We start from the raw sequence: 25,870 nt of genomic DNA on the forward strand, positions 1-25,870 counted from the left end.
CATTATAAATAAACTACACATGGCATGGGAAATATAGTTTAAAACTTACCAAAATTTAAAATAGTAAATTCCTAAAACATCAAGGGTAAAATAGGTATCACTTAAATAGGAGGAGGAAAGTGTCTATTGTTCAAAATTGGGGAGATGTTTGATTTCTATAGCAAAATTGAAGGGAAAATGTTTTCCACCCAAAAAGAATTGATGTTGGTAACACATCTAATTTCTATTGTGAAACAATTTTATGACATTTTAAAAATAAAACTTGTACTATATAAAAAGGTACATACAAAATATTACTACATTATAAATAAAATACTTTTGTATTAAATTTAAAATCGTAGTTAATATAAATTGTTTAGCTTAGTAGCTTTTTCTAACAAATAGTATTATCATATTGATCTGAATTACGTTCCCAAAAAAAAAAAAAAGTTTCTCAAACAGCTCTTGCAAAAAAAGAAATATCCCACGGACTTTGGCAAAATAGATCCAAATTAGTGAAAATTGGTACTCCGTCTATCCGACAGAAGCTCCATCCCATCTCCGACCGCCATTCCTCTACGTGCCAAAGGTATCCTTTAATGCCTATTTATGTCTTCTTAAATTGGCCTATTTGATAAGAAATTGATACAAATCCTGCATTTTTAGATCGGAGAAATAAAAATTAGGGATTCAATTTTTCAGTCTTCATCTGCTTTTAAATATTTAATTTATATTCTTATTTGTGCCTCGTAGATCAATTCACTGTTTGTACTCTTTAAAGATCAACAATTACACCACAATCTCCGTTAAACCGATCAAAGGTAAAAACTTTACTCAGTTTAGATGGTTTTGGTATTTCATCTGTTTCAAAAGAATTATACTCCATTGTTTGCTCTTGCTATATGTGATGAGAGTAATTGTTGGTTTACCTATGTGTCTGCACTTCATACATTTAAACAATGTGTAAGTGCCCAATGACGGAGCCAGGAATTTATGCAAGGGATTGAAAATAGAATAACTAAAATGTCACACTTGAGATTTGAACCTGTGACCTAAAACAATTATCAAACCTCCATTACCAATATACTATAGTTTTTCCTTATGCCAAGGGTATTCAACAGTTTGTATATAGCCAAAAACATTAGTTTTTATCCTATTTGTATAGTATAATTCAAGAGGAAGGAGAAGAAGAGGGTCGCCGATGATCGGCCGAGGATCAAGTGGGGGAGTTTGACTCTGTCTAATGCCCAAGAATTAGGGGAGAAGTTGATGGCTTTAGGGGCGTGGGAGAGCAGGGGAGATGCGAGCAATATGTGGGATAGGACAGTCAGTTGCATTAGAGAAGCAGCTAGAGAGGTTCTGGGAGTCTCAAGAGGTCGCCATGGTGGGCACTGAGGGGATTGGGGGAATGGGGAAGTCCAAGGTAAAGTGGAAGCAAAGAAGCAGGCGTATGCGAAGCTGGTAGACAGCAAGGGAAAAGTATAAGATGACGAAAAGAAGTGGATGAATAGGGAAAAGTATAAGATGGCGAGAAAGGAGGCGAAGTTGGCAGTGTCGGCAGCGAAAATGGTGGCGTTTGAATGCCTTTATGCAGAACTAGAGGACAGAGGCGGGGATAAGAAGTTGTTCAGGCTTGCCAAGGCCCGAGAGAGGAAGGCGCGCGACCTGGATCAAGTGAAGTGCATCAAGGACGAGGATGGCAAAGTGTTGGCGGAGGAAGCTCTCATTAGACGGAGATGGCAGTCATACTTCCATAAACTCTTGAACGAAGAAGGGGACAGAGACATTGTGTTGGGAGATTTGGAGTACTCTGAGAGGCATCGCGATTGTGGTTATTGTAGGAGTATAAGGGTCGACGAGATTAAGGGTGTTGTTCGTAGGATATGCAGGGGAAGAGCGACCGGACTTGACGAGATTCGTGGGGAATTTTGGAAGAGTGCAGGCGGGGCAGGCTTAGAGTGGCTGACTGGGTTATTTAATGTCATTTTTAAGACGGCGAAGATGCCCGAAGAATGGAGGTGGAGTACAATGATTCATTTGTACAAGAACAGGTGCGACATTCAAAGCTGCAACAACTATAGAGGTATCAAGCTGCTAAGCCACACTATGAAAGTGTGGGAAAAGGTGGTAGAGATGAGGGTGAGGAGAGGCATGTCTATTTCAGAGAACCAATTCGGATTCATGCCGGGGCGTTCTACTACTGAAGCCATTCATATTGTTAGGAGATTGGTGGAGCAGTATAGGGAGCAGAAAAGAGACTTGCAGATGGTATTCATCGACCTAGAGAGGTTCTGTGGAGATGCTTGGAGGCTAAAGGTGTACCTCTGGTGTACATTAGAGTGATCAAGGACATGTGTCATGGAGCCAAGAATAGGGTAAGGACTATAGGAGGAGACTCGGAGCACTTCCCAATTCTGATGGGTTTGCATTGAGCCCTTAGCCCATTTTTATTTACCTTGGTGATGGATGGATTGACGCGACGAATTCAAGGTGAGGTGTCATGGTGTATGTTGTTCGCAGATGACATAGTCTTGATTGACGAGATTCGTAGCGGAGTTAACTCTAAGCTAGAGGATTGGAGACAGACATTAGAGTCTAAAGGATTCAAGTTGAGTAGGATCAAGACAGAGTACTTGGAGTGCAGGTTCAGTGGCATACCTCAGGAGGCTGACGTGGAAATAAAGCTTGGTACCCAGGTCATTCAAAAGAAAGGAAGTTTCAAGTATCTTGGGTCTATTTTACAAGAAAATGGGGATATTGACGATGATGTCACACATCGTATTGGTGCTGGATGGTTGAAATGGAGACTCGCTTCCGTAGTGCTGTGTGACAAGAAAGTGCCACCAAAACTTAAGAGCAAGTTCTACAAAGTGATGGTTAGACCGACTCTGTTGTACGGGGCAGAGTGTTGGCCAGTCAAGAACTCTCACGTGCAGAAGATGAAAGTTGCGGAAATGAGAATGTTGTGGTGGATGTGTGGGCACACTAGGAGAGATAGGATCAGGAATGAGGACATTCGGGACAAGGTAGGAGTGGCATCGGTGGAGGACAAGATGCGAGAAGCGAGGCTGAGATGATTTGGGCATGTGAAGAGGAGAGACATAGATGCCCCAGTGCGGAGGTGTGAAAGGTTGGCTATGGACGGTTTTAGGAGAGGTAGAGGAAGGCCAAAGAAATATTGGGGAGAGATGATTAGGCAGTACATTGCGCAGTTTCATATTACCGAGGACATGACCTTAGATAGGAGGTTGTGGAGGGCTCAGATTAGGATAAAAGGCTAGTAGGTAGTCTCGCTTTTCTGTCGCACTAGTAGGCGTAGTTTTGCTCTACTTTTTATTGCCCTTTGATTCCTGCTTTTATGTGTTGGGTCTTGTCTTTTCATGCTGTTTTATCATGACTTCTTTGCTCTTGTTATTTCGCATTGCTTTGATTTGCTTGTCGGTAGCTGAATTTTTTTCCTTGCTTTCTTTTGAGCCGAGGGTCTTTCGGAAACAGTCTCCCTACCTTCCAAGGTGGGGGTAAGGTCTGCGTACACTTAACCCTCCCCAGACCCCACACTGTGGGATTCAACTGGTATGTTGTTGTTGTTGTTGTAGAGGATTCAGTTGAACCCACTTGGTTCTACATAGCTCCAGCCCTGTAAGTGGCTGTAGCAAGTTTTTACTCTTCCTAGTGCATTCGCACATTCTCTTATCAAGTAAAAGCTAGAGCAGTAATACGTTTTTACCTTTGTTAGATCAAAAGGAGGGTACAATAGAATCAGGGGTGGACCTACATTTGTTCAAGAGGATTCAATTGAACCCACTTTGTTGGAAAAATTTAGTATTTATATACATAAATCATATAAGAAAATCCGTATATGTAATAATATGAACCCGCTTTACCGCATCCGAGAATCACTGCACAGTGGTCAAGCTGGCTCAATATATGCAGAAGTGGCAGAGATCGATTCTCCGCACCTGCCATTGCTCGTTTATGCTTATATTTTTTTGAAGTAATTGATAATTGATTAGGGTCCAGGTTACAGGCACTAACATTAGACCTGCCTGTAGCATATCCTAATTTAGTTTATTAATGAAAATATTGCTTCTTACTTCAATTAAGTAATACTTCTATTATGTATAAAACGTAAAATTATTAGTCTTTCTTCTTCGTCTTTGGTATACATGAAGGTTAGGTTAATTTTATTTATTTACTAGTATTTTTTTTCTTATTCTGTTTTTGTTTTGTTTATGGTTTTTCAAAATTGTAATTTTATTGTTATTAGCTAGTTATTAGTGTGAAACATAAAAATTTAAATTGAAGACGAGAAGAAAATTTTCAATATATATTACTTGACCCTACGTTGCTCGGAACCTTCAAAATTCAACTTGTGTGTGTTGGATTCTCCAAAAGTAGTGTATTTTTGGAGAATCTGAAACGAGTGCGATAGTATTTTTGGAGAGTGCGAGCAACATAATTGAACCCACTTGAACAGAATCCTGGGTCCGCCACCGAATAGAATAGCTGAATTGGGAAACTCATTTGGTGCTTCAGGCTAGTCCTAGTGATGTCTTGCAGGATGTTTTGACTTATTTGAGATAATTAGCTGAAGACTTCCTGGAAGATAGGCAACTCTTTGAGCATGTTAACATCTTTTGTTGCTTAGAGTGTGGGGAAATATATTTATTAAGCTGATGAAATGTCGAAGCTGTGTTTCTTTTCTGGCATGATCCGGTGTTTGGTTTGTTTTTGAGAAGGAAACTGATTTTGCTGTAAGAGATTTGTTTTTGGATAGAGTAAACCATAAGTTGAAACTGGACATACATGATTGCAACCGTGTATGGATTATAATACTTTTTGAATGTTTTGTTCTTGTGCTAGTTATTTAAGCTCTGGTCATGGTTCCTGAGGTAGATCCAGATGATCATGCTCTGATGATTGAAGAAAATCATCCGCATACGATGCTAATTGATTCAAAAAGAGATCGCTTTCCGTGCTGCATTGTATGGTCACCGCTTCCTGTCCTGTCTTGGTTTATCCCCTTTATTGGGCATATAGGTATTTGTAGGGAGGATGGCGTAATCTTGGACTTTGCAGGCCCAAACTTTGTGTCTGTTGACAATTTCACATTTGGGGCACCAACTCACTATTTCCAAATAAGCAAAGAGCAGGTATGTCTGCTGGCTCTTACTTCTTTTTTTTAAAAAGAAAAAAAAAAAAAAGATCGTATGCTCATTTGGATACTGCTCTTACTGGGTTTGTTTCTGTTGAGGAGCTCCTTTCTCTTATCAAACTGTCACTGGCTTGTTTTTCCCTTGCTCTTGGTTCTACCTGCAGTTTTTCCATCCAAGCAGATCTAATAACTCTATTGACTTTTTTCATTTTTGGCCAGGCCGAAATTAATTACGGGCGCTAGCCAAAATATACAAAACCTATACATTGATTACGTATATTATATGTATATGTGTTTATATTTTGTGTATAAAATATGTATGTTATATGCATATTTATATTTATACTTTATATACCAAACCTATACATTTGCTGGCTATTATTCTTTTGAGCGGTCCAAAAATTTAATTATTCTAAACTTTACCGGGTGATTGAGTAGGATTCATGATTTTGCTATTTGGCTGGTTAGTCGTGATGTATATTCACTTTGTTTGTGTCGTTTTTGTGGCAAATAGTGCTGCTGCATTTCTCCTTATTCAGCTGATGAACATACCGGTGAATATGCCCAGAACCATGATGAAACTGGAAGCAATGATGACACTTGGGAATCTGCCTTACGGAAGAGCATTCAAGAATTCCAACACCGATCTTACAGCATTTTCACTTGCAACTGCCACTCTTTTGTAGCTAATGGTTTAAACAGGCTGGGGTTTCAGGCTGGTGGATGGAATGTAGTCAACTTGGCCATTTTCATTTTTCTCAAGGGACGTTGGGTAAATAAAACATCTATTGTTAAAACCTATTTACCGCCTCTCGTTGTGCTTGGTTTAGGACTCATCTTTGGAGGAGGGACTTTCCTTACTTACCTGATGATTTTCATGTTTGTTCTTATTGGTTGGTTTCTCCTCGGTACATACTGTTTCAAGAAGTTAATCCATGTGTAGTCTGACACTTGTAATTTTGGACATGATACAAGTAACTTGTTTAGTTATAATGCTCATGTCTTAGAGCTGGTAACTTCAGGTTCTGTATATGTCAACGGTACTCCTCAGTCGGGGAAGCTGGCTTCTGTTCCACTTAAAAGATTTTTTAAAGTGGTTGTTTCTTGTTCTATTGAGACTTGATGTAGTAGAGGCTTGAACTTATGTGATGTCCCAGCAGGGACAAGAGGCTTGCATTTTTGGTCCAGAAGAAAAAAAAAAGTGAAAATTGTAAATTTTGTGGGGATTTAATCTAGAATTTTATGTTTTGGTTATTAGTTATCATATTGTTATTGTGGCAATGACCCCAAAATCCCTCAACCTTTTCTCATCTTAGACTATTTTTTGAACCCTTTTTGATTTCCTAATGTGGGTCTTAAAGAGGATTTGGGACTTCATCTTGAAAGGTGAAATTTGAAAGAAGATCTTTTAAGTCTTTTGTAGAGGGAGTATTCTGGGTATTGACAGAGAGGAATAACTTTTGTAGCTTTGGGAGTAAACCTGCTGAGTTTATGGCCTAGTGATGAAGAAAAGGTGAAGAATGTGACTGGAGGGGGAAAAAAGAAGCCGAAATTACGCTAATTTTTAATTTGTGATCATGTTTTAAACAGTAACCATTAGAAGTGGAATTTATGCAAATAGCACATGAGAAGAAGTCGTTTTTCTACTGGGATCCTTTCTAATTCCTCTGTCTCAATTTATGTGATACATTTTTCATTTTTAGTCGTTCAAAATGAACGATTACCTTTCTATGTTAAGAATCAACTTAACTTTAAACTTTTCATTTTTAATCTTAAAATATGTTTTGTCAATTTTCTAAAACATTGCTTTACTTTGAGGGGAAAATTGGCAAATAGCCACTTTTACACTTGCAATTATACATTAGCCACTATTTTAAAAGCTATTACGAGTAACATTTAGCTACTTTTTTTACACTAAAAAAGTTTTGGACCAAAAATAGGCTATGTTTAACCAAATGCCTAGTGACATGATCAAAGTCAATGACCGTAAGCTATGTCCTCCGTTACTCCCCCAACTAGAACATGGAAAAACTACATGAACAGCTGTTATAGATTGGACATTCACAAAGCAAACAGTGTTGGAGCTTCTCAGTTGAAAATTATGAAAAACGTAGTATGAGCAGATTTCAAAAGCAGTAGCATCAATTTGCAAATGTTGAAATTATAGTACTGAGGACAAAAGAGATACCACCGGTAATATATTTTGTTTCACATTGTTTCATAAGAGATATCTTAGAGTACAAAAATGTTTTTATTGCTTAAAAGTTCTTTTTATTTTGATCCTCAAATCTCTTAGAAAGTACTTTCAGGAAAAAAGTATTTTTTGGCTCCCAAAAACTTGGCCAAACAAGCTACTAATATTTATAACATATTTTAAATTATAAGTCTTAAACTTTTTTGTTTTTAAATTTTATATAAATTAAAATGTATTACATAAAATGGGAAGGAAGATTAACAATGAAGGCTCGATTGACCAGCAGAGATCAGATAAGTATCAAAACGTAGAGCTACGTGCACAAATAGATATACTTGACACGTTTGCTTACAGATGAGGAAAATTTATATTCAGAAAGGAAAAATAAATAATAAAGTAGAATATGATACCAAAACTTCATATATTTTGATATGCTTATTTTGATTGATAACAATCGGTAGCAGTAATGGCATTTCTCAAATCTTGAGGTCATTGGAAGTGAGTATTTGTGAGGTACTTCTAACAAGGATTACTCTTTCCTATGAACAAAAAATAAAATAAAAATAAAAAGGGATTACTCTTTTCTGGGTAATAATATAGATTATTATCCCTGATTTATTAATTGAGATAATATATTATGTAAAAAACATAAACTTTTGAAAAAAGAACAATTATGGGTACTTTCTACTATATCTCACACAAGTTTAATCCTACAAAAGCTCCAGAAAGTGCATCTAATTCATGCACCAAATAATAATTGCATGACGTAAGTCATATACACAAAATATTTCACTTAATCATACTCCCTCCGTCCCAATTTAAGTGTCTTAATTTAACTAGGCACAAAACTAAAAAATAATGAAAATCTTTAAATCTTGTGATCTTAAATTAAAAATATGTATAATGTATTATAGTGTTCTATGCATCTTGTAATTATAAACTAATCACGTAAGATGTTTGAATTATCAACTTACTAAATATAGAAAGAGACATTTTTTTTAAACAGATCAAAAAGGAAAGTAAGACACTTAAATTGGAATAGAGAAAGTATTAGTTACTTTGTCCATTTCAAGTTAAGTGTCTTATTTTTCTTTTTGATCCGTCTAAAAAAAAGATTTAGTAAGCTAATAAATGTAAAATCATAAAATTCAATGAATATTTTAATATATTTACATATTCTTAATTTATACCCATAAAATTAAAAAGTTATTTATACTTATTTTTTATACCCATAAAATAAAAAAATTCTTTATATTTATTTTTTAAAACTTTTAAAATTAAGAAATTTAATCTCAATTAAGGTGGTTTTATATGAAAGTGCAAACTAGTTTTCCTAAACCAGAAGTGGGTGTCATTAGAGGGCATTTAATTATTGGTGACTCTTTAGTTTTTTATTTTAGGAGAGGTGACTCAAGTTTTAATTATTAGGTGGAGATGATAATTTTATATTAGTGATTAAGGGGTTTTGAAGTTGCCCAAAAGTTTCCATTTTGACACTTTGACCCTCAACTTTATTTTTAACACTTTGCACTCAAGTTTTATTTTTAACACTTTGACCCACCCCCGACCCCGACCCCATGCCCCCCACCCCACCCCCGGATAATTTTTTTTCTTTATTTTTTTTTCACCCACCCTCCTCCTCCTCCCAACCCCTTAAACCCCCACGCCCTCCCAAAAAAAAAAATTATTTTCTTTATTTGTCCCCCCCCCCCCGCCTCCTCCTCCTCGCAACCCTCCCCCACCCCCACCCCCAACCCCCACCCTTCAAAAAAGTTTTAAAAAAATTAATTTTCTTTATTTGTTTTTTCACCCCCACCCTCCTCCTCGCAACCCTCCCCCGCCACCTCCCAAAAAAAAAAAATTAAAAAAAAGTTTTGATTTTTTCTTACCAGCCTCCAATCCTCCTCGCCCTCCACCCTCCCCCCCCCCTCCCCCCCCCCCCCCCCCCACCACCAAATTTTTTTTTTAAAAGTTTTGATTTTTTTTCACCAGCCCCCGCTCCTCCTCGCACCCCTCACTACCCCCACACCCCCAAAAAAAATAATTTTTTTTTCACACCCCTCGTCCTCCTCCTCCCCGCAACCCTCGCCCCACCCCTCAACCCCCCTCCCCCCGCCTCCCACAAAAAAAATTTAAAAAAAGTTTTAATTTTTTCTTACCAGCCTCCACTCCTCTTCCCATCCCTCCACCCCCCCCCCCCCCCCAAAAAAAAATTTGATATTTTTTTTAAAAAAAAATCACCAACCCCCTCCTCCTCCCACCCCTCACTACCCCCCCCCCCCCCCCAAATTGCTTTTTTGTAAAATGTTTTGAAAGTTTTTCTTTTTGTTTTTTTGCACCCACCACCCCCCAACCTTCCAAAAAAATGTTTGTTTAAAAAAAAAAAATCTTTTTTTGCAGCACCCCCCTCCCCCACTCAAAAATAATATTGAAAACAAGTTTTGATTTTTTGGGGTTTAGGAAAAGTTTGGATAAAATTCAGGTTGTTGTTGTAGTGTGTTTGTAGTGAAATAGATGGTTTTTCCGTTATTGTCCTGGTATGGTTCAGGGTTTAGGAAAAGATATCCAATAGATGATTTTTTTGTTCTTGTCCCAGTATTTATCTGGTTCTGTTTATAGAAGATATCCAACAGATTTATAGTTGTTGCAACAAGTTCTACACTTGTGGCAACAAGTAGACAATCTGTTCCAACAACTACAAATCTGTTGGACATAGCTTCAGTTATTTGGTTCTCTTTGTAGAAAATATCCAACAGATTTGTAGTTGTTGTCCAAGCCGAAATGCTCCATAGTTGTTAACAGCAATGCATTGTAATAATAGTTATTTGTTGGAACTTTATGACATTTTAATGTTATTCTTTTTTAGAATGGTAATTTCTGTTCTTAGTGCTTGTGAACTTGGTTTATATGATATGTTGATCGTGTTCAAATCACAAATGTGTGTATTGTTGTTAATAAATTGCTGAACAATTTTTAACAAGTAATGAATCTGTAGCAACAACTCTGTAACTTATTGGGTTTTATCCAACAAGTACAGGACTTGTTGCAACAACTAGTAACTTGTGTGTTTATCCAACTGCTAAAAGATTTCCAGCAAATAAGCAATCTGATAGGCCTTGTTGCAACAACTAAGTCATGTTGGGATTTTTCCAACAAGTGGAGTGACTTGTTGCAGAAAGTGGGTAACTTGTTGTGTTTTATCCAACAAGAGTAAGGACTTGTTTAACAACTATGTCATTTGCTGCAACAGATACTACACTTGTTGCAACAGATATTATAGTTGTTACAACGGATGCTACTTGATTCACCTATATTTAGTGATCAACAAAGAGAATCAACGATATTTAGTGATAAACAAAGGAAATCAATAATAAGTAGTGATCAATATATAATCTAATCAATTTGATGGTAATTTGAGTCAGGAATATGCACTAAATCCAATTATCATTAGAGTGAATTGATGTGAACTACTTGATTCACCCATATTTAGTGATTAGCAAATGAAATCAATGATATTTAGTGATCAATATATAATACTTAATCAATTTGATAGTATTTTGAGTCAGGAAAGATGATCTACTAAGTCAGTATGCACTAAATCGAGTGATTATTATAGTGAATTGATGTGAACTTCTTGATTCACTCATATTTAGTGATAAACAAACTATATTTAGTGATCAATGTATAATACTTAATCAATTTGATATATTTTGAGTTAGGAAAGATGATCTACTAAGTCAGTATGCACTAAATCGAGTGATCATTAGAGTGAATTGATGTGAACTACTTGATTCACCTATATTTACTGATAAACAAATGAATCAACAATATTTAGTGATCAATATATAATACTTAATCAATTTGATAGTATTTTGAGTCAGGAAAGATGATCTACTAAGTCAGTATGCACTAAATCGAGTGATTATTATAGTGAATTGATGTGAACTACTTGATTCACCCATATTTAGTGTTAAACAAATGAAATCAACGATACTACAGTTGTTGCAAGAGATACTACAGTTGTTGCAGCAGGTACTACACTTGCTACAACATATACTACAGTTGTTACAAAGGATATTACAGTTGTTCCAACGGATACTACAGTTGTTCCAACATATACTATACTTGCTGCAACAGATACCATACTTGCTGCAACAGATACTACTTGGTTCACCTATATTTAGTGATCAATAAAGGGAATCAGCCATATTTAGTGATAAACAATGGAAATCAACCATATTTAGTGATAAACAATGGAAATCAACCATAATTATTGATCAATGTATACACTTAAGCAATTTAATGATGTTTTGGGTCAGGATAGATGATCAACTAAGTCCACTACGCACTAAACGGAGTGATCATTGAAGTGAACTACTTGATTCACCCATCTTTAGTGATAAACAATGGAAATCAACCATATTATTGATCAATATATGTACTTAAGCAATTTGATGGTGTTTTGGGCTAAGATAGATGATCAACTAAGTCCAATACGCACTAAACGGAGTGATCATTGGAGTGAATTGATGTGAACTACTTGATTCACCCATATTTAGTGATAAACAATGGAAATCAACCATATTTATTTATCAATATATATACTTAAGCAATTTGATGGTGTTTTGGGTCAGGATAGATGATCAACTAAGTCCAATACGCACTAAACGGAGTGATCATTGGAGTGAATTGATGTGAACTACTTGATTCACCCATATTTAGTGATAAACAATGGAAATCAACCATATTTAGTGATCAATATATATACTTAAGAAATTTGATGGTGTTTTGGGTCAGGATAGATGATCACCTAAGTCCAATACACATTAAATAGAGTGATCATTAGAGTGAAGTGGTGTGAACTACTTGATTCACCCATATTTAGTTATAAATAATGGAAATCGACCATATTTAGTGATCAATATATATATTACTAAAATCATTAGTAATTTGTTGCAACTTCTTCCACAACTGTATGATCTGTTGCAACAGATTAGTAACTTATTTAAACAGATTAGTTATTTGTTGAAACAGATTAGTAACTTGTTGAAACAGATTAGTAATTTGTTGCAACTTCTTCCACAACTGTACTATCTGTCGCAACAGATTAGTAACTTGTTTAAACAGATTAGTTACTTATTGGAACAGATTAGTAACTTGTTGAAACAAATAAGTAATTTGTTGCAACTTCTTCAACAACTGTATGATCTGTTGCAATCAGTTAGGCAACTTGTCTAAACAGATTAGTAACTTGTTTAAACAGATTAGTTACTTGTTGGAATGGATTAGTAACTTGTTGCGACTTCTTCAACAACTGTATGATTTGTTGCAATCATTTAGGCAACTTGTCTAAACAGATTAGTGACTTGTTTAAACTGATCAATCTGTTGAAACAGATTAGTAACTTGTTGCAACTTCTTCAACAAGTGTATGATCTGTTGCAACAATTAACTCATCTGTTGCGACATATTTTTTAGTTTTTACAATAGTTTAAGCAATTGTTTGATTTTTTTTCAACAAGGTGAGTAATTTGTTGTAATAACTAATGCATCTATTGCAACAATTAGTAAGTAAAATAAATAAGTTCATAAATAGAAATTGTTCAACAGCCACCTTGGCTCCAAATACCACAACTAATCAAAATAAATAAGTTCATAAACATCATTCACAAATAACATAAAGGACAAAAAAAAAAAAAAAACAGAAATTGTTCAATAGCCTCCAAATACCACAACTTAAGTAATAATTTGTTCAGCAACTACCTTCTGGGGTGTAGCAGATTTCCTTGATCTATTTCATCTCCTTCATTTCCATCATCAGTTTCTTCATCTTCTAGTTCTTCTTCACTTTCTTCATTTGTATATACTGTTTCTTGACTCTGTTCTTCATCTCTTTCTGAGGATTGATTGTCAGTTTGGCTGCCAATTTGACTATATCTTTCCTCAAAATTTGCTGATTCATAAATAAATTGTCTACTTGTTGTAACAAGTATAGAACTTGTTGCAATAATTACAAATTTGTAGGATATTCTCTACAAACAGAACTAAATAACTGAAGCTATGTCCGACAGATTTGTAGTTGTTGCAACAGATTGTCTACTTGTTACAACAAGTGTAGAACTTGTTGCAACAACTAAAAATCTGTTGGATATCTTCTACAAACAGAACCAATAACTGAAGCTATGTCCAACAGATTTGTAGTTGTTGCAACAAATTGTCTACTTCTTACAACAAGTGTAGAACTTGTTGCAATAACTAAAAATCGGTTGGATATCTTCTACAAGCAGAACCAAATAACTGAAGCTCTGTCCAATAGATTTGTAGTTGTTGCAACAGATTGTCTATTTGTTACAACAAGTGTAGAACTTGTTGCAACAACTAAAAATCTGTTGGATAACTTCTACAAACAGAAGCAAATAACTAAAGCTATGTCCAACAGATTAGTGAGTTGTTGCAACAGATTGTCTACTTGTTGCAAAAAGTGTAGAATTTGTTGCAACAACTACAAATCTGTTGGTTATCTTCTACAAGTAGAACCAGATAAATACCAGGACAAGAATAAAAAACTATCTGTTAGATATATTTTCCTAAACCCTGAACCATACCAGGACAACAACAGAAAAATCATCTATTTCACTACAAACACATAACAACAACAACCTGAATTTTATCTGAACTTTTTCTAAACCCAAAAAAATAAAAAATTCAAAACTTTCTTTCAAAATTTTTTTTTTTGGAGTTGGGGGGGGGGGGGGGTGTTAAAAAAAATGGAGGAGGAGGAGGAGTGGGGGCTGATAAAAAAATTAAAATTAAAAAAAAATTATGGGGTTAGGTGGGGGAGGCGGGGGGAGGGGGAGAAGGAGGGGTGAAAAAATAAATAAAGAAAATCAAAATTTAAAAAAAAAAATGGGAGGGAAGGGGTGGGAAGAGGAGGAGTGGGGACTTATAAAAAAATCAATTTTTTTTTAAATTTTTCTTTTTTTTCTGGGGCGGGGGGGGGGGGGGGGGGGAGGGGAGGATTGGGAGGAGGAGGAGTGGGATGAAAAAATAAATAAAGAAAATTAAAACTTTTTTAAAAAAAAAAAAAAAATAGGGGAGGGGTAGGAGGAGAAAAAGGGGGCGACTGGTGAAAAAAAAAAAAATTAAAAAAAGTTCAATTTTTTTTTCTTGGTGAGGGGGTGTTGGGAGGAGGAAGGGGGTGGCTGATAAAAAGCAAATAAAAAATTTGAAACTTTGAAAAGAAAAAAAATTGAGGGGAGGGGTGTGTGGGGCGGGGGAGGGGTGGAAGGAGGAGAAGGGAGTTGGTGAGTTTTTTGAATTAAATTAGGGTCTTTTTATATTTTATAAAAAGTTAAAAAATTTAAAAAAATATATTTTAAACTTAATTTTTTTAATTCTAAATTTAATTGAATTTTAATTTCAAGTGGTGGCTGAGTCACCTATACTAATTTCAAAACTAAAAAAGTCACCCAGAGTAAGCATCAAGGATTGAAAACTGAGGGCAGTTGCAGAAATATGGAGGACTGGAAAGTGACCTATCGTTTACTTACACACTGCAAACACTTTTTTCATCGCCGATCAACCCCTATTTTCCACTATTCAATACCATTTTGCACCTCAGGTACCGCCCTTATTTCTGCTATTCATCATTTGAATTAAATGTATGCTTTGCTCTATACTTTTAGCAATTCCATAACTCTGCCTATGTGAGTTTTAGAAATTCCCATAAATGAGGAGGATAAGGTAATTTGACGATCAGATAAAATAATCAAATTAAAAAGAAAATCAAACTAGGATGAAACCGTGAAACTGAACTGTATTATATGGAATTGATAAAGGGGATGCATATAGAGTGTGTTTTGTATGACATAAGTCATTGTTTCTTGAAAACTACTTTCCAATAAGAATATAATTTTCTGAAAAATCTTTTCTAGTTTTGATTGGTGAGTGGAAACTATTTGCTAGAAAAAAATATATGTTGAATATAAATAATAATATTAGCAAATCGGAGAGCATCGTGACAAAATATGTCAGTAGTGGAATTCATATAACCGACACCAACTTGTTTGGAACTGAAGCGTAGTTGGTGGTGTAATAATGTCTAAGCTTTAGTTGGAGTAAGTAAATGTAGTGAAAACTTAAAAAGAAAATTGTGAGGAAAATGACTTCCACCTATAAGTGAGGGGGAAGTCATCTTTTCCATTTTGATGGAAAATACCAGAAAATGACTTCAAGCATTGAGAAAATGATTTCCCTCATCATTGAAGAATCTAGAGCATAATGTGCCCTTTCACGGGAACCCTATAACTTTTGCACAAACCCTATATATATAAGAAATCAACTAAATATCAATAAATATTTCACTATGAATCCGGTTATCACTGTATATAACTCGAGGTCACTGTAGGAACCCCTAAACTTCAAATTCTGGATCCACCTTTGTCCCTCTCACCAAACAGCCCGATAGTTAACCTGAATTAATTTGGGACTTAATGTAGTTATTTGATGATTGCATGCTGGTTTGATCCAAAGATTGCAATCTTTCGGCTATCGTTACTTGTGTTCAAGGTTGCTTAATTGAACCATTCTCATTTTGTCTTGATATTTGACAATGAAAAAATTAGTCACATGGTTTTGGTCTTTTGGGGTTACTGATTGAATTAAAAATTGTTGAGATAGGAATTTCGGTTACTACCTACAGAGTTTCTTCTGATAAAATCTTAGGTTCAATGAATAAAGTGGCGTTATATTAAGGTATAGTTGAAAATGGACCCAAGCGAACGGTTACGTGTACTCTGAATATTCTTTGATGAAGCTAACTAAGAACCTTCATTTTCATGGTTTGCAGGTTGTAGGTATCATTTTAACCAATCTCCTGAGTTGGAAAAACCTTATATTGGTAATTATCAACAAGAATTTCAAACATTTAAACATCCCCTAGTATCTCTGGGTATGAATCAGTGGAACATATGCAGAAGCCAGTATAGATGTTTTGCTTCTCAGGCCACCATTATTCAGCGAAGACCTGATTTTTCAACAATAAGCTCAGAAGACTTGAGCTATTTCAAGAATTTATTAGGGGAAAGAGGGGTGGTTCAGGATGCGGAGACACTGGATGCTGTGAACACGGATTGGATGAGAAAATACAAGGGCAGCAGTAAGCTTATGCTCCAACCTAGGACAGCAGAGGAGGTTGAAATCTCACTTCTCATCACGATGCTTTAGCTCCTTATTGATAATACATACCAATATCTACACCTTTTGGTTTCCCATTTGGGTTTCTTGGACTTGGGTTTTACAGGTATCTCAGGTTCTTAAATATTGCAATTCAAGAGGCCTGGCTGTTGTTCCTCAAGGGGGGAATACAGGTCTTGTGGGAGGAAGTGTACCTGCTTTTGATGAGGTAAGGAAATCTTGGTTTCTTATTGACCACAGATATTAAATTGTGGGTGGATGGCTAGCGGCTACAGTACCATGAATATCATCTTGCTAGCTCTTTGTCCAAGTAGAGATTGTTGGTGTGGTTTCCCATCATTCATGTTAACTATTCATTGATAGGCTGCCATCACATTGTATTATATCTTCTTCTATTTTGTTTACCACTATTGTTAAAGGCTCATCTGATACGTGCTTAAGCCTGAAATTTACCTAGTGCGCTTCGCCTTTCTTAACTGGCACTTCAGTGTCGGTATCAAGGCGTTAAGGCAACCGCTTCATAACCCATGCTATCTTGAAGAGGGTGGCAGTAAAAAATAAATATAATCGGAAAAGAGATATTTTAATTGTTAAGAAAATGTTGTGAATGGATTTACTACTTATTTAGGAAAAGAATTTTTTTGTTTCAATTACTGTGATCATATAATTGTTTTTTGTGATTATAGTTATTTTTTCTAGCTTTACATATTTAATATTTATTTTTATTCTTCTTCGTTGCGCCTTTCTTTACTGAAACCCACGTTTTAATTGCGCTTTGAACTTAAAGCCCTAGACCGCTTTGAACATAAAGCCCTAGACCTTGTCCAGTTAAAGCTTTTCACTTTTGACAACACTGTTGTTTTACCAAGTATAGATGTTGTTTTGGATCTTCATAAAGCAGATGAACCATTAATCTTCATAAAAGCGAACTTAATAAGAGAATGCTGTCTCATACATCAATCGTTTTAGTTTGTAAAATACTAAAATTAAGAGTGGGCGCAATTAGCTAAAAAACTTATAACATAAGTTTCGGGGGTATGTTTTACCGTATCATTATAATATTCTAAGGAGCCTTAATCGTAATGATATGTCACTTATTCAGAGTAGTTGACACAATAAAATACTTGTAGAAGTTTTTGGAATCAAATTTTGGATAAGTCAAGCGGAATCGCTCAAACAGATTGTCACTAAACTGTAAAAAGGAAAAGGATAATAATTGGATCACTAAATTTGACATTTCTGATACTAATGTGTCCTATTTCGGAAGGATTGAACCTTAACTTTGCTATTACATATGGGATTAAAGTTTTCTGACAACTGGCAATAATCATGTGAAATAAGGATAAATACTGCTGCATCATGTTTTCTAAACCATCTTCTGATAGAAGTGGCAAGGATAGGGAGCAATTGATTCGCATTGTACTTTAAAGCTTCACCTAGGAGGTATACTTCGTGTTTCAATGACTTTCTAATCTACGTTCTTACAACCCACGCTGATGCTGCTTAAACCATATTTCCCTTTTCCTCTCTTTTAGAAGTGGGAAGGATCTGAAGTGGCATTGTTGCATTGTGCACTGGACTAGTTGAAATGTAAACTCTGGCAGGAAAACTGCTGATTTTTTTTTTTTGCTCTCTATACAATTGCACTGTGAGAAGAGTTTAGACTTAAAAGCTGTAGTAATGCAAGTCTTTTTGCTCAATTTAACAGGTTTGAACCAAGCCAGAACATCAGAAAAATTGAACTTCTATTTTTATAAAGCAAAACCCGCATAGAACTGTTGTTGTGCATATATAGATCAGGAATCAGTTTAGATTTCTATGTCTCACACGAGCTAATCACTGATACTTGTCAAGCTAGAATTAGTAGTAATCGACTTCTATCAAACATTATCCATGTTTGCTGAACTTGAAGTCATTTTAAACATCAGTGTTACTGCTACTAGATTTGTTTTCCTTTTCCTCTTTGGATAAGTAGAGTTCGACGGATATAGATGATTCCTATAGCCGAGCCCAATTGGTTTGGGATTGAGGTAGTTGACAGACTGATTGATGTAACTAGTGTTGTTGCTGCTGGATTTGCTCTTTGCTGTGAATGTTCGAAAAGGTCTTGACCTAAATGTGTTGGCTTGTCTTATATTTCTTTTCGTAACTGATTACTGATGTATTCTTTCTTTATTTTGAAAACGTCCAGGTGATTGTCAGTATGAGTCATATGAATAAAATCATTTCTTTTGACAAGGTAAGAGTAAATTTATTTTGAAAATGTGCAGGTGATTGTAAATATTAGTTACATGAATCAAGTCGTTTGACAAGATAAAAGTAACTCTGCTGATCTATCTTCAATTTTTATTTCTGTCAGAGTTACATTAAATGAAGGAAAGAGTTCTTTAAGAATGCATAAAGTCTGTGCATCATAGAATAAGTTGTCCTCCTTTACATCTTTTGGCAGGTTAGCGGCATACTGGTTTGTGAGGCAGGATGCATTTTGGAAAACCTCATCGCTTTTCTGGATAACCAAGGGTGATTTTTTCTTTCTTAGACCTTTTAGGGTTACTATATGAATTATGTAAAGGATAGTTTTACTTCTTTCTTATTTTTTGGATAATTCTTCTTGTGCAATTTTTCTACTCTAGAAGAATGCCTTTGAATACTTCATTGTCATATTACATGTGCAATTTTCTGACCAAAAGATTGTTTCTGTCTCCATTTAATTGACATATAAACTCTCTGTAGTGTTATCTATCAGATTGACTCTATTCTAAGCATTCTTACCATGTAATAACAAGGTGTTTCAGTTTGATAGTACCATCTAACAAGTTTGTTGATTGAACTTCTCCAAACTCCGTTATTATCTTGTTTAATACTCCCTCCGTCCCAATTTATGTGGCGGCGTTTGACTAGGCACAAAGTTTAAGGGAGGGAAGAAGACTTTTGGGATTTGTGGTCTAAAACAAACCTTAGACATTTGTGTGCCTATAAAGCATTTCATCAAGGGTAAAAGGAGAATTTTAAAGTTAAGTTCTTTTCTAATTATAGAAAGTTGACATTCCTTTTGGGACAGACTAAAAAGGAAAGTGTGCCACGTAAATTGGGACAAAGGGAGTATATGACACTAGAAAGAAACAGAGTTTAGAATTTTGCCCTGTTTATTACATCAATCTTCTATCTAGTTCATTTTTAATTATAAACTTATTCTGGGTATTTCTTATTGGCTCTTCTAATGCCAATGAACAAGCCCTTTATTCTGTTTCCTTGTGAAATAAAATGTCAATCACATTCTCTCTTAGGTTTGTTATGCCACTAGATTTAGGTGCTAAAGGAAGCTGCCAAATTGGTGGAAACGTCTCTACTAATGCTGGTGGCTTGCGACTTCTCCGCTATGGTTCACTGCATGGCAGTGTCCTTGGTAAGATCTGATTGTGCTATGTTATCAAATTTTGAGTCGAATTTGTTGACCTAAATCAATCTGAGAGTGGGTTAATGAGGCTGATGAAAAATTTAGCCAATAATGAAAATTATGTGCTATCTCTTCATAGAGATCCTCTTTTCCTGTTAGATAAACTTGGGATCCATTTTGTTACATTCTTTTCAGTGCAAGGCTATGTATGAGCCTTTCAAGATCATTCCGTCCTTGAAAAACATTATAGTGAAGTCCATCCTTCTGTATTTGTTCTCAAATGTACTTTCATCTCTTCAGGTCTTGAAGTGGTTTTAGCAAATGGAACGGTGCTTGATATGCTCGGCACTTTACGAAAAGATAACACTGGATATGACTTGAAACATTTATTTATAGGTGATCAGACTATATCTGCCTATTCTGTGTCAGCTGAAGTTGGTTTACATTGTGATAAACATTTTATTTTACTACATGCACAGGGAGTGAAGGATCCTTGGGAATTGTAACAAAGGTTTCCATTCTCACTCCTCCAAAGTTGTCCTCTGTAAATGTATGCTTTCTTGCTTGTAAGGATTATGCAAGCTGCCTGGTAATAGTGGTTCTACACTCTGAAGTATGATACAGCTATGAAGTTGCTTGGAATGATAACTTTACTTAATGAATTATGCTCTTTGCCATCAGAAACTTTTGTTAGAGGCAAAGTGGAAACTTGGAGAAATTCTTTCTGCATTTGAATTCCTTGATCATGACGCAATGGATCTGGTGAGCTTTATGTTCTTTTATCCATCAAGTCTCCCCTGCCTATATCATCCAGAAACATCAAGTTCTTTTCCTATTATATTTTAGTGGTCTTTTTGTGTTTAGCATACTTAATTAATGCGCTGCATTTTTACTTTGTGTGTTATTCAAAATTGCATGGTAAGCTTGCAGGTGCTGCTGCAGTGCTTTTCATTCCTTACCTGTCAACTTTGTGCTTAGTCTGTTTTTTAAGTTGGAGATTGAGGTTGTTGTTTTGATGATTATTATGAAGGTTTAAGGTCACTTTCATGGCAGTAGATTAATGCAGCATCATCTATTATGTTATATGGAGCAGGTCCTGAAACATCTAGAAGGTGTCCGTAATCCATTTCCGTCGTCAATGCAAAACTTTTATGTTCTGATCGAGACAACGGGCAGTAGTGAGTCTTATGATAGGTAATGTCCTTTTTGCTTAATATGCACGACTTGTTTAAGATAATTCATCAAAGTTCGGTTGCTTAGAACTGTTTTATATCTTTCATTTGAAAGAACTAAAGTTTATATTTTTTATGCACCTTTTATTCTGCAAAAATTGGAGGAACAAAAACCATTTTGTACAAAACTTAATCCTCTTAATAGTACATGTTTCTTTCTGTGCCTCTCAGAGTATAGAGGTGAAACAATGGATGTCATAGTGTGCCTTTGTTTTTTCACTTCAAATGTACTATGAAATGTCTAGATCGGAGGACTTTGGCTTAGTCTATTTTCAGACCACTAGTTGACTGAACAGAATTTTAGAATGTCTTATCATTGTTTATACCCATATGCAGATTTGTAAACCATTTGTGTCTTTGCTCACCATCTGGTAAACCCACTCCTGAGTCAGTGAAAAGAACTCAGCCACATTTTATCCCTTATCTCATATTAATCAATGAAGTAAAATTACTTTGACCCTTTCCATTTTTCACTTGTGAATGTGCTTACTATCTCTGGTTTTTTCTTGTTGTACCTTTTCACCTGACTAATCTATGCACTGGTTGTGCGATGGTAGTAGGTCGCGCTTCACTAGCTAACCTAAACTATAAGCAACTGGGATAGACTTCTTATGATCGGAACCAATATATTTCAAGAATCCTTGATAAAAAGATTGCTACTTTTGTATGTTATAGAATTTGAAATGCTTAAAATGGTAAAATTACCAAGAAATATTATCTGATACTTGAGTTGAAGTAAGAAAGAAAAGTTATTAATTTTTTACGGTGAAAATTTTTACTTCTAAATTTAGAATTTTGCTATTCGTTAGGAGATTAGTCAAGTTTTAACTATGGGTTTGCTCGTTACTTTATTACGTCCCGACTATCACATAAAAAGGCTACTAAGTAAAGTCATGCTTGAGTGACCCATTTTAAAGAATCTATAATATTTGAGAGTTGATTTCCTTCATGTTTAGCTGCTTTATGAAGCTGATTGGATGTCTGTAGCACTCTCAGTTTCCTCTGGACTTTGCTGATTTCCTGCTTATTCAGTATGCAATTTGATGAGTTGAATTTGTTCTTTTTTGGATTCTGCTACTTCGTATTGGCATATGCAGAGAGAAACTAGATGCCTTCTTGCTTCACTCAATGGAAAATGACTTGATAAGTGATGGAGTTGTTGCACAAGATATAACTCAGGCATCTTCTTGCTGGCATATTCGTGAGGTTATCTCTATACTTGACAATTGATCTGTATTCATAAGCTTGCATCCGTAAGCTAAAAAGGGCAGGCTGGTGCATCTGAAACCTTTCTCAAAACAAAAAAGCTTGCATATGTACCTGTGATAATCTACCTATTCAGAGTTTTGATAGGTAGCTATTTCATACAAGATCCCTATACTGAATTATAGGCTTCCCAATACTTTCATCCAATCATCTATGCAAGTGAGAATATTTTGTGATCTCCAAAATAAATGAAAATAATTCCATCTTTAATTTGGGTAAAGGAGTTTTGTGTCCCTTTCAAAGCTCTTTTATTAGAAACTCTGTTACTGTTATTAACTTTCGTCTGGATCACATTTTTCCAACTCTACCATATGCTAGATTTTATAGTAGCTACCTGCTTTGTGTGAAATTGTCACAACTTATACGTCATCTTGATTTAAGGTTTTACTTTTATAAGAACCAAGATATCTACAACTCCTCCAGTAATGAATAACTGATTTACCCTATTAATTACTAGTATTATGTATTAGAACCATGGATTTGAAGCATTTCTTCATTCTCAAAAAGGCCACCCACCATTCAAACATCCATCTGCTAGATAGCAATGTGGATTTTCATCTCGGGAAGATAGGGAGGGGGAGTCAGCTAACGACAGTGATTGGTACAGCCTCTGTAATTTTTTCTGGGGAAGATGGGGAGAGTTTCTGAAAGGGGAGACTGGTGAATAAGGTGATTAAAATATAATGCTGTCAGATGAAACCTTGGGTATATTCTTTTATATCCATGCTAAAATCAAACTAACAGCTAACTGCAATGAACAATGTCTATGTGTATATACCAGAATTGCAATTAGCAGTGCAGAAAGATAAAAGTCTGCAATGAAAGTCACACTGATGACACATAACCAAGAACATTATTGATAGCAGATTGATGTTAAAAAAGTGCACACTCTCATGTGGTAAGAATCTGCTCATGTCTTGATAAATAAAAGGTGAAAATCTTTATATTGTAGGGTATTCCAGAAGCTTTGATGAAGGCAGGAGGTGTATATAAATATGATTTGTCAATACCGGTTGAAAAGATGTATGATCTTGTTGAGGAAATGAGAGTCCGACTTGGTAAGAATGTCAAAGTTCTTGCTTCGCTGAAAGCATGTCCAATTTCATTCTTATTAGTGTGTCTGAATTATTTATGGGATCTATTTTCTTACTATTTCCTTAATTAGGACTCAGTTTTTTTTTTTTTTTTTTTTTTTTTGGCTTGACACAGACTCAATTTTCCTTTTATAAAAAAATCCTTTTAAAAAATTATGACTCAGTTTTCCTGCAGAAAAGTAAATGCACTTGGTTTATTTTGAGTGTCTCGTTCAGAGATGCCATATCATATTAGATGCTTTCATTTTTTTCCATCTCTCCTTTTTCTGTTGAATCGACAATGTTAGGGTCATGCCATCTGTTAGCTGTAACTAACAAACTCGAGAATTTGTTGCTGTCTTAATTGAAAATTTACAGATGCTTCAGCAAAAGTTGTTGCTTATGGTCACCTTGGGGATGGAAACTTACATCTAAATATCTCAACTCCTCAGTATGATGATAACGTACTATCTTTGACCTTATTGCTTCTCACTAAATTTTATTAGTTGATTATCACATTAATTGGATATGTTGGCTCCAGATATTATCAGAGATCGAGCCTTTCGTTTATGAATGGACTTCTAAGCACAAAGGGAGTATTAGTGCCGAACATGGCCTTGGACTGATGAAAGCCAATAAGATCCATTACACCAAGTCAACTGAAACTGTAAGACCAGTACTTTTAATTATCATTTAATTACAAGTGACATCGGTATTACTGAGTTCTCTTCCAGGATAGTGTTTGGAAACACCAATTGTCAGACTAATCTCAATATATAAAGTTCTCTTTTCTTTCAGAGGACAAAAGAAGTATCAAATGAACTAGTTAGGGAATGCTGAAACTTCATGTAGATATATATTCCTTTTGCATGACGCCGAGAGAATTTACCCCGAAATGCAGTAAAATTCTCGGTATTTTCCTTCTAGACATTCTGGAATAATGTGATCAAGTTCAAGAGACATGAAGAATAGGAGTTCTTTTCATAGGTTAAGACTGAATGAGGATAAACGATCATCTATGATGGTGTACTGTTATTTGTACCAACATCGAGCCCTCGTCTTCCTTAAAGGCATCATGTATAGTGAAGATAACATCAGCTTGCTAAAGCATCTGCACAACTACACATCTCTAGACCTGTTCCTAGGCGATGTTTGACTGTTTCTAGACAAAATAATATAATTAAAAAATTATGGAGTGTGAATGTTTATAGAGGGTGTCAATTGTCTAATTTAGTCCGCATAGCTATCTTAAAATTGAGCTAAAAAGTGAAAATGCTACATCTGCTGTTTGCTTTATTCTGTTATTCGCCCTCCCCTCAACGAATGGGTACATACTCCATAAATTACTGAAACGATGCATTTCTTTTCCCAGGTGCAATTAATGGCTACCATTAAGAAGCTACTGGACCCAAATGGAATTCTGAACCCATATAAAGTTCTACCGCCTTCCCTTTTCACAAAAAGCTGAGGTAACTAGCTGAGGTTTCCATATTGATTTTAGTAGTCATACTTGTATCAGTGCTTAGTACAGTAAGTTGTACCCAAAAATGACTTGATATCTAATACTGTTACAGATTTATCACTAACTTCGCCTCAGCTTTTCTATTGTATGGAAGTTAGTCTGGTTGTTTCTCAATGCAAGTGTTACACCATTTCTGGCTGCAGGTGAGTTGAAGGGAGAGTAGAGCAGCTAAAGTTTGTACAGGAAGTACGTTAGTCTGGGTCAATTGTATAGCTTGTATAGCGGTAATGAGATATGGCTTCTGTGATAAAAGCATGATGTCCAGGCTGATGATGTAATCTTGACGTATAATTTTATGGAATTAGGCCATAAACTTGGCAAGTAGTTTGAGAATTTCCATTGAAGGTGAAGCAAGCATATGCAATCATGGGACTGATATTGTTGTCGAACTTGTTTGCTCTTGATGTCAATATAAGAAATGCCTTCTCTGGATTTACTGCAGTATTTGGCTACGCAGAAACAGTGAAGCATATACTCTTATCATATCATATCAATGTCAAAACTGCTTTGAAATACTATAGCAATATCATGTCCATGTGTACCAAAAAAAAGTGTAATGTCCTCGTCACATTGTCTCAACTGGTTACAATCAATAAATAACATTATCAACCTTAATCTAGCTATCAGGGAGCCTGAGGAACCATGATTATGTCCTCTTAGTTCAAAGTGCTAGTAGTAATGAATTCTGACTGGGTACTTACACCATAATTTAACTTTAGTATTTAAAAATTAAAATTAGAGTCCACATCACTTAACCATGATTAGGTAATAAACATGTAAGAAAGACAACTTCTATATATTTGGACATCCGAAGGTAGTAAAATGGAATCCGATGAGAAACTGAGAAAGGAGGGGATT

At 35.4% G+C, this 25,870-nt stretch overlaps 2 protein-coding genes across 5 annotated transcripts; both read left to right on the forward strand.

Moving 5' to 3' along the window:
* The first annotated feature begins 376 nt into the window (after positions 1-376).
* On the forward strand, positions 377-6,278 carry LOC132622239 (protein RTE1-HOMOLOG). 3 transcript variants are annotated; one of them, XM_060336812.1, is made up of 4 exons: positions 377-568; positions 733-800; positions 4,843-5,132; positions 5,703-6,278. In XM_060336812.1, the coding sequence occupies exons 3-4, from the start codon at positions 4,860-4,862 to the stop codon at positions 6,075-6,077; spliced, it is 648 nt and encodes a 215-aa protein (XP_060192795.1). In that variant the 5' UTR covers positions 377-568; positions 733-800; positions 4,843-4,859; the 3' UTR covers positions 6,078-6,278. The 3 variants fall into 3 exon arrangements, with proteins under 3 accessions (XP_060192795.1, XP_060192794.1, XP_060192793.1); XM_060336810.1 differs by having other exon boundaries at positions 378-568; positions 5,649-6,278; XM_060336811.1 differs by lacking the exon at positions 733-800 and having other exon boundaries at positions 5,649-6,278.
* Positions 6,279-14,730: 8,452 nt separating this feature from the next.
* Positions 14,731-25,528, forward strand: LOC132621298 (D-2-hydroxyglutarate dehydrogenase, mitochondrial). Of its 2 annotated transcripts, none has more exons than XM_060335518.1 (16): positions 14,731-14,948; positions 16,176-16,519; positions 16,629-16,730; positions 18,714-18,761; positions 18,972-19,042; positions 19,810-19,928; positions 20,220-20,315; positions 20,399-20,508; positions 20,601-20,681; positions 21,013-21,113; positions 22,249-22,357; positions 23,370-23,475; positions 23,869-23,954; positions 24,032-24,157; positions 24,863-24,959; positions 25,065-25,528. In XM_060335518.1, the coding sequence occupies exons 1-15, from the start codon at positions 14,843-14,845 to the stop codon at positions 24,956-24,958; spliced, it is 1,701 nt and encodes a 566-aa protein (XP_060191501.1). In that variant the 5' UTR covers positions 14,731-14,842; the 3' UTR covers position 24,959; positions 25,065-25,528. The 2 variants fall into 2 exon arrangements, with proteins under 2 accessions (XP_060191501.1, XP_060191500.1); XM_060335517.1 differs by having other exon boundaries at positions 14,733-14,948; positions 25,156-25,528.
* The last annotated feature ends 342 nt before the right edge of the window (positions 25,529-25,870 follow it).

This window comes from Lycium barbarum, chromosome 12 (genome assembly GCF_019175385.1).
Source record: "Lycium barbarum isolate Lr01 chromosome 12, ASM1917538v2, whole genome shotgun sequence".
Lineage (NCBI taxonomy): Eukaryota > Viridiplantae > Streptophyta > Magnoliopsida > Solanales > Solanaceae > Lycium > Lycium barbarum.

Bases quoted from the DNA above. Each gene is read 5' to 3' on its own strand.
- LOC132622239 (XM_060336811.1), top strand. From the start codon at position 4,860: ATGGTTCCTGAGGTAGATCCAGATGATCATGCTCTGATGATTGAAGAA. The intron at 5,133-5,648 runs GTATGTCTGCTG...TGTGGCAAATAG, and splicing joins TCCAAATAAGCAAAGAGCAG to TGCTGCTGCATTTCTCCTTA.
- LOC132621298 (XM_060335518.1), top strand. From the start codon at position 14,843: ATGGAGGACTGGAAAGTGACCTATCGTTTACTTACACACTGCAAACAC. The intron at 20,682-21,012 runs GTGAGCTTTATG...TATATGGAGCAG, and splicing joins ATCATGACGCAATGGATCTG to GTCCTGAAACATCTAGAAGG. The intron at 23,476-23,868 runs GTAAGAATGTCA...GAAAATTTACAG, and splicing joins GGAAATGAGAGTCCGACTTG to ATGCTTCAGCAAAAGTTGTT.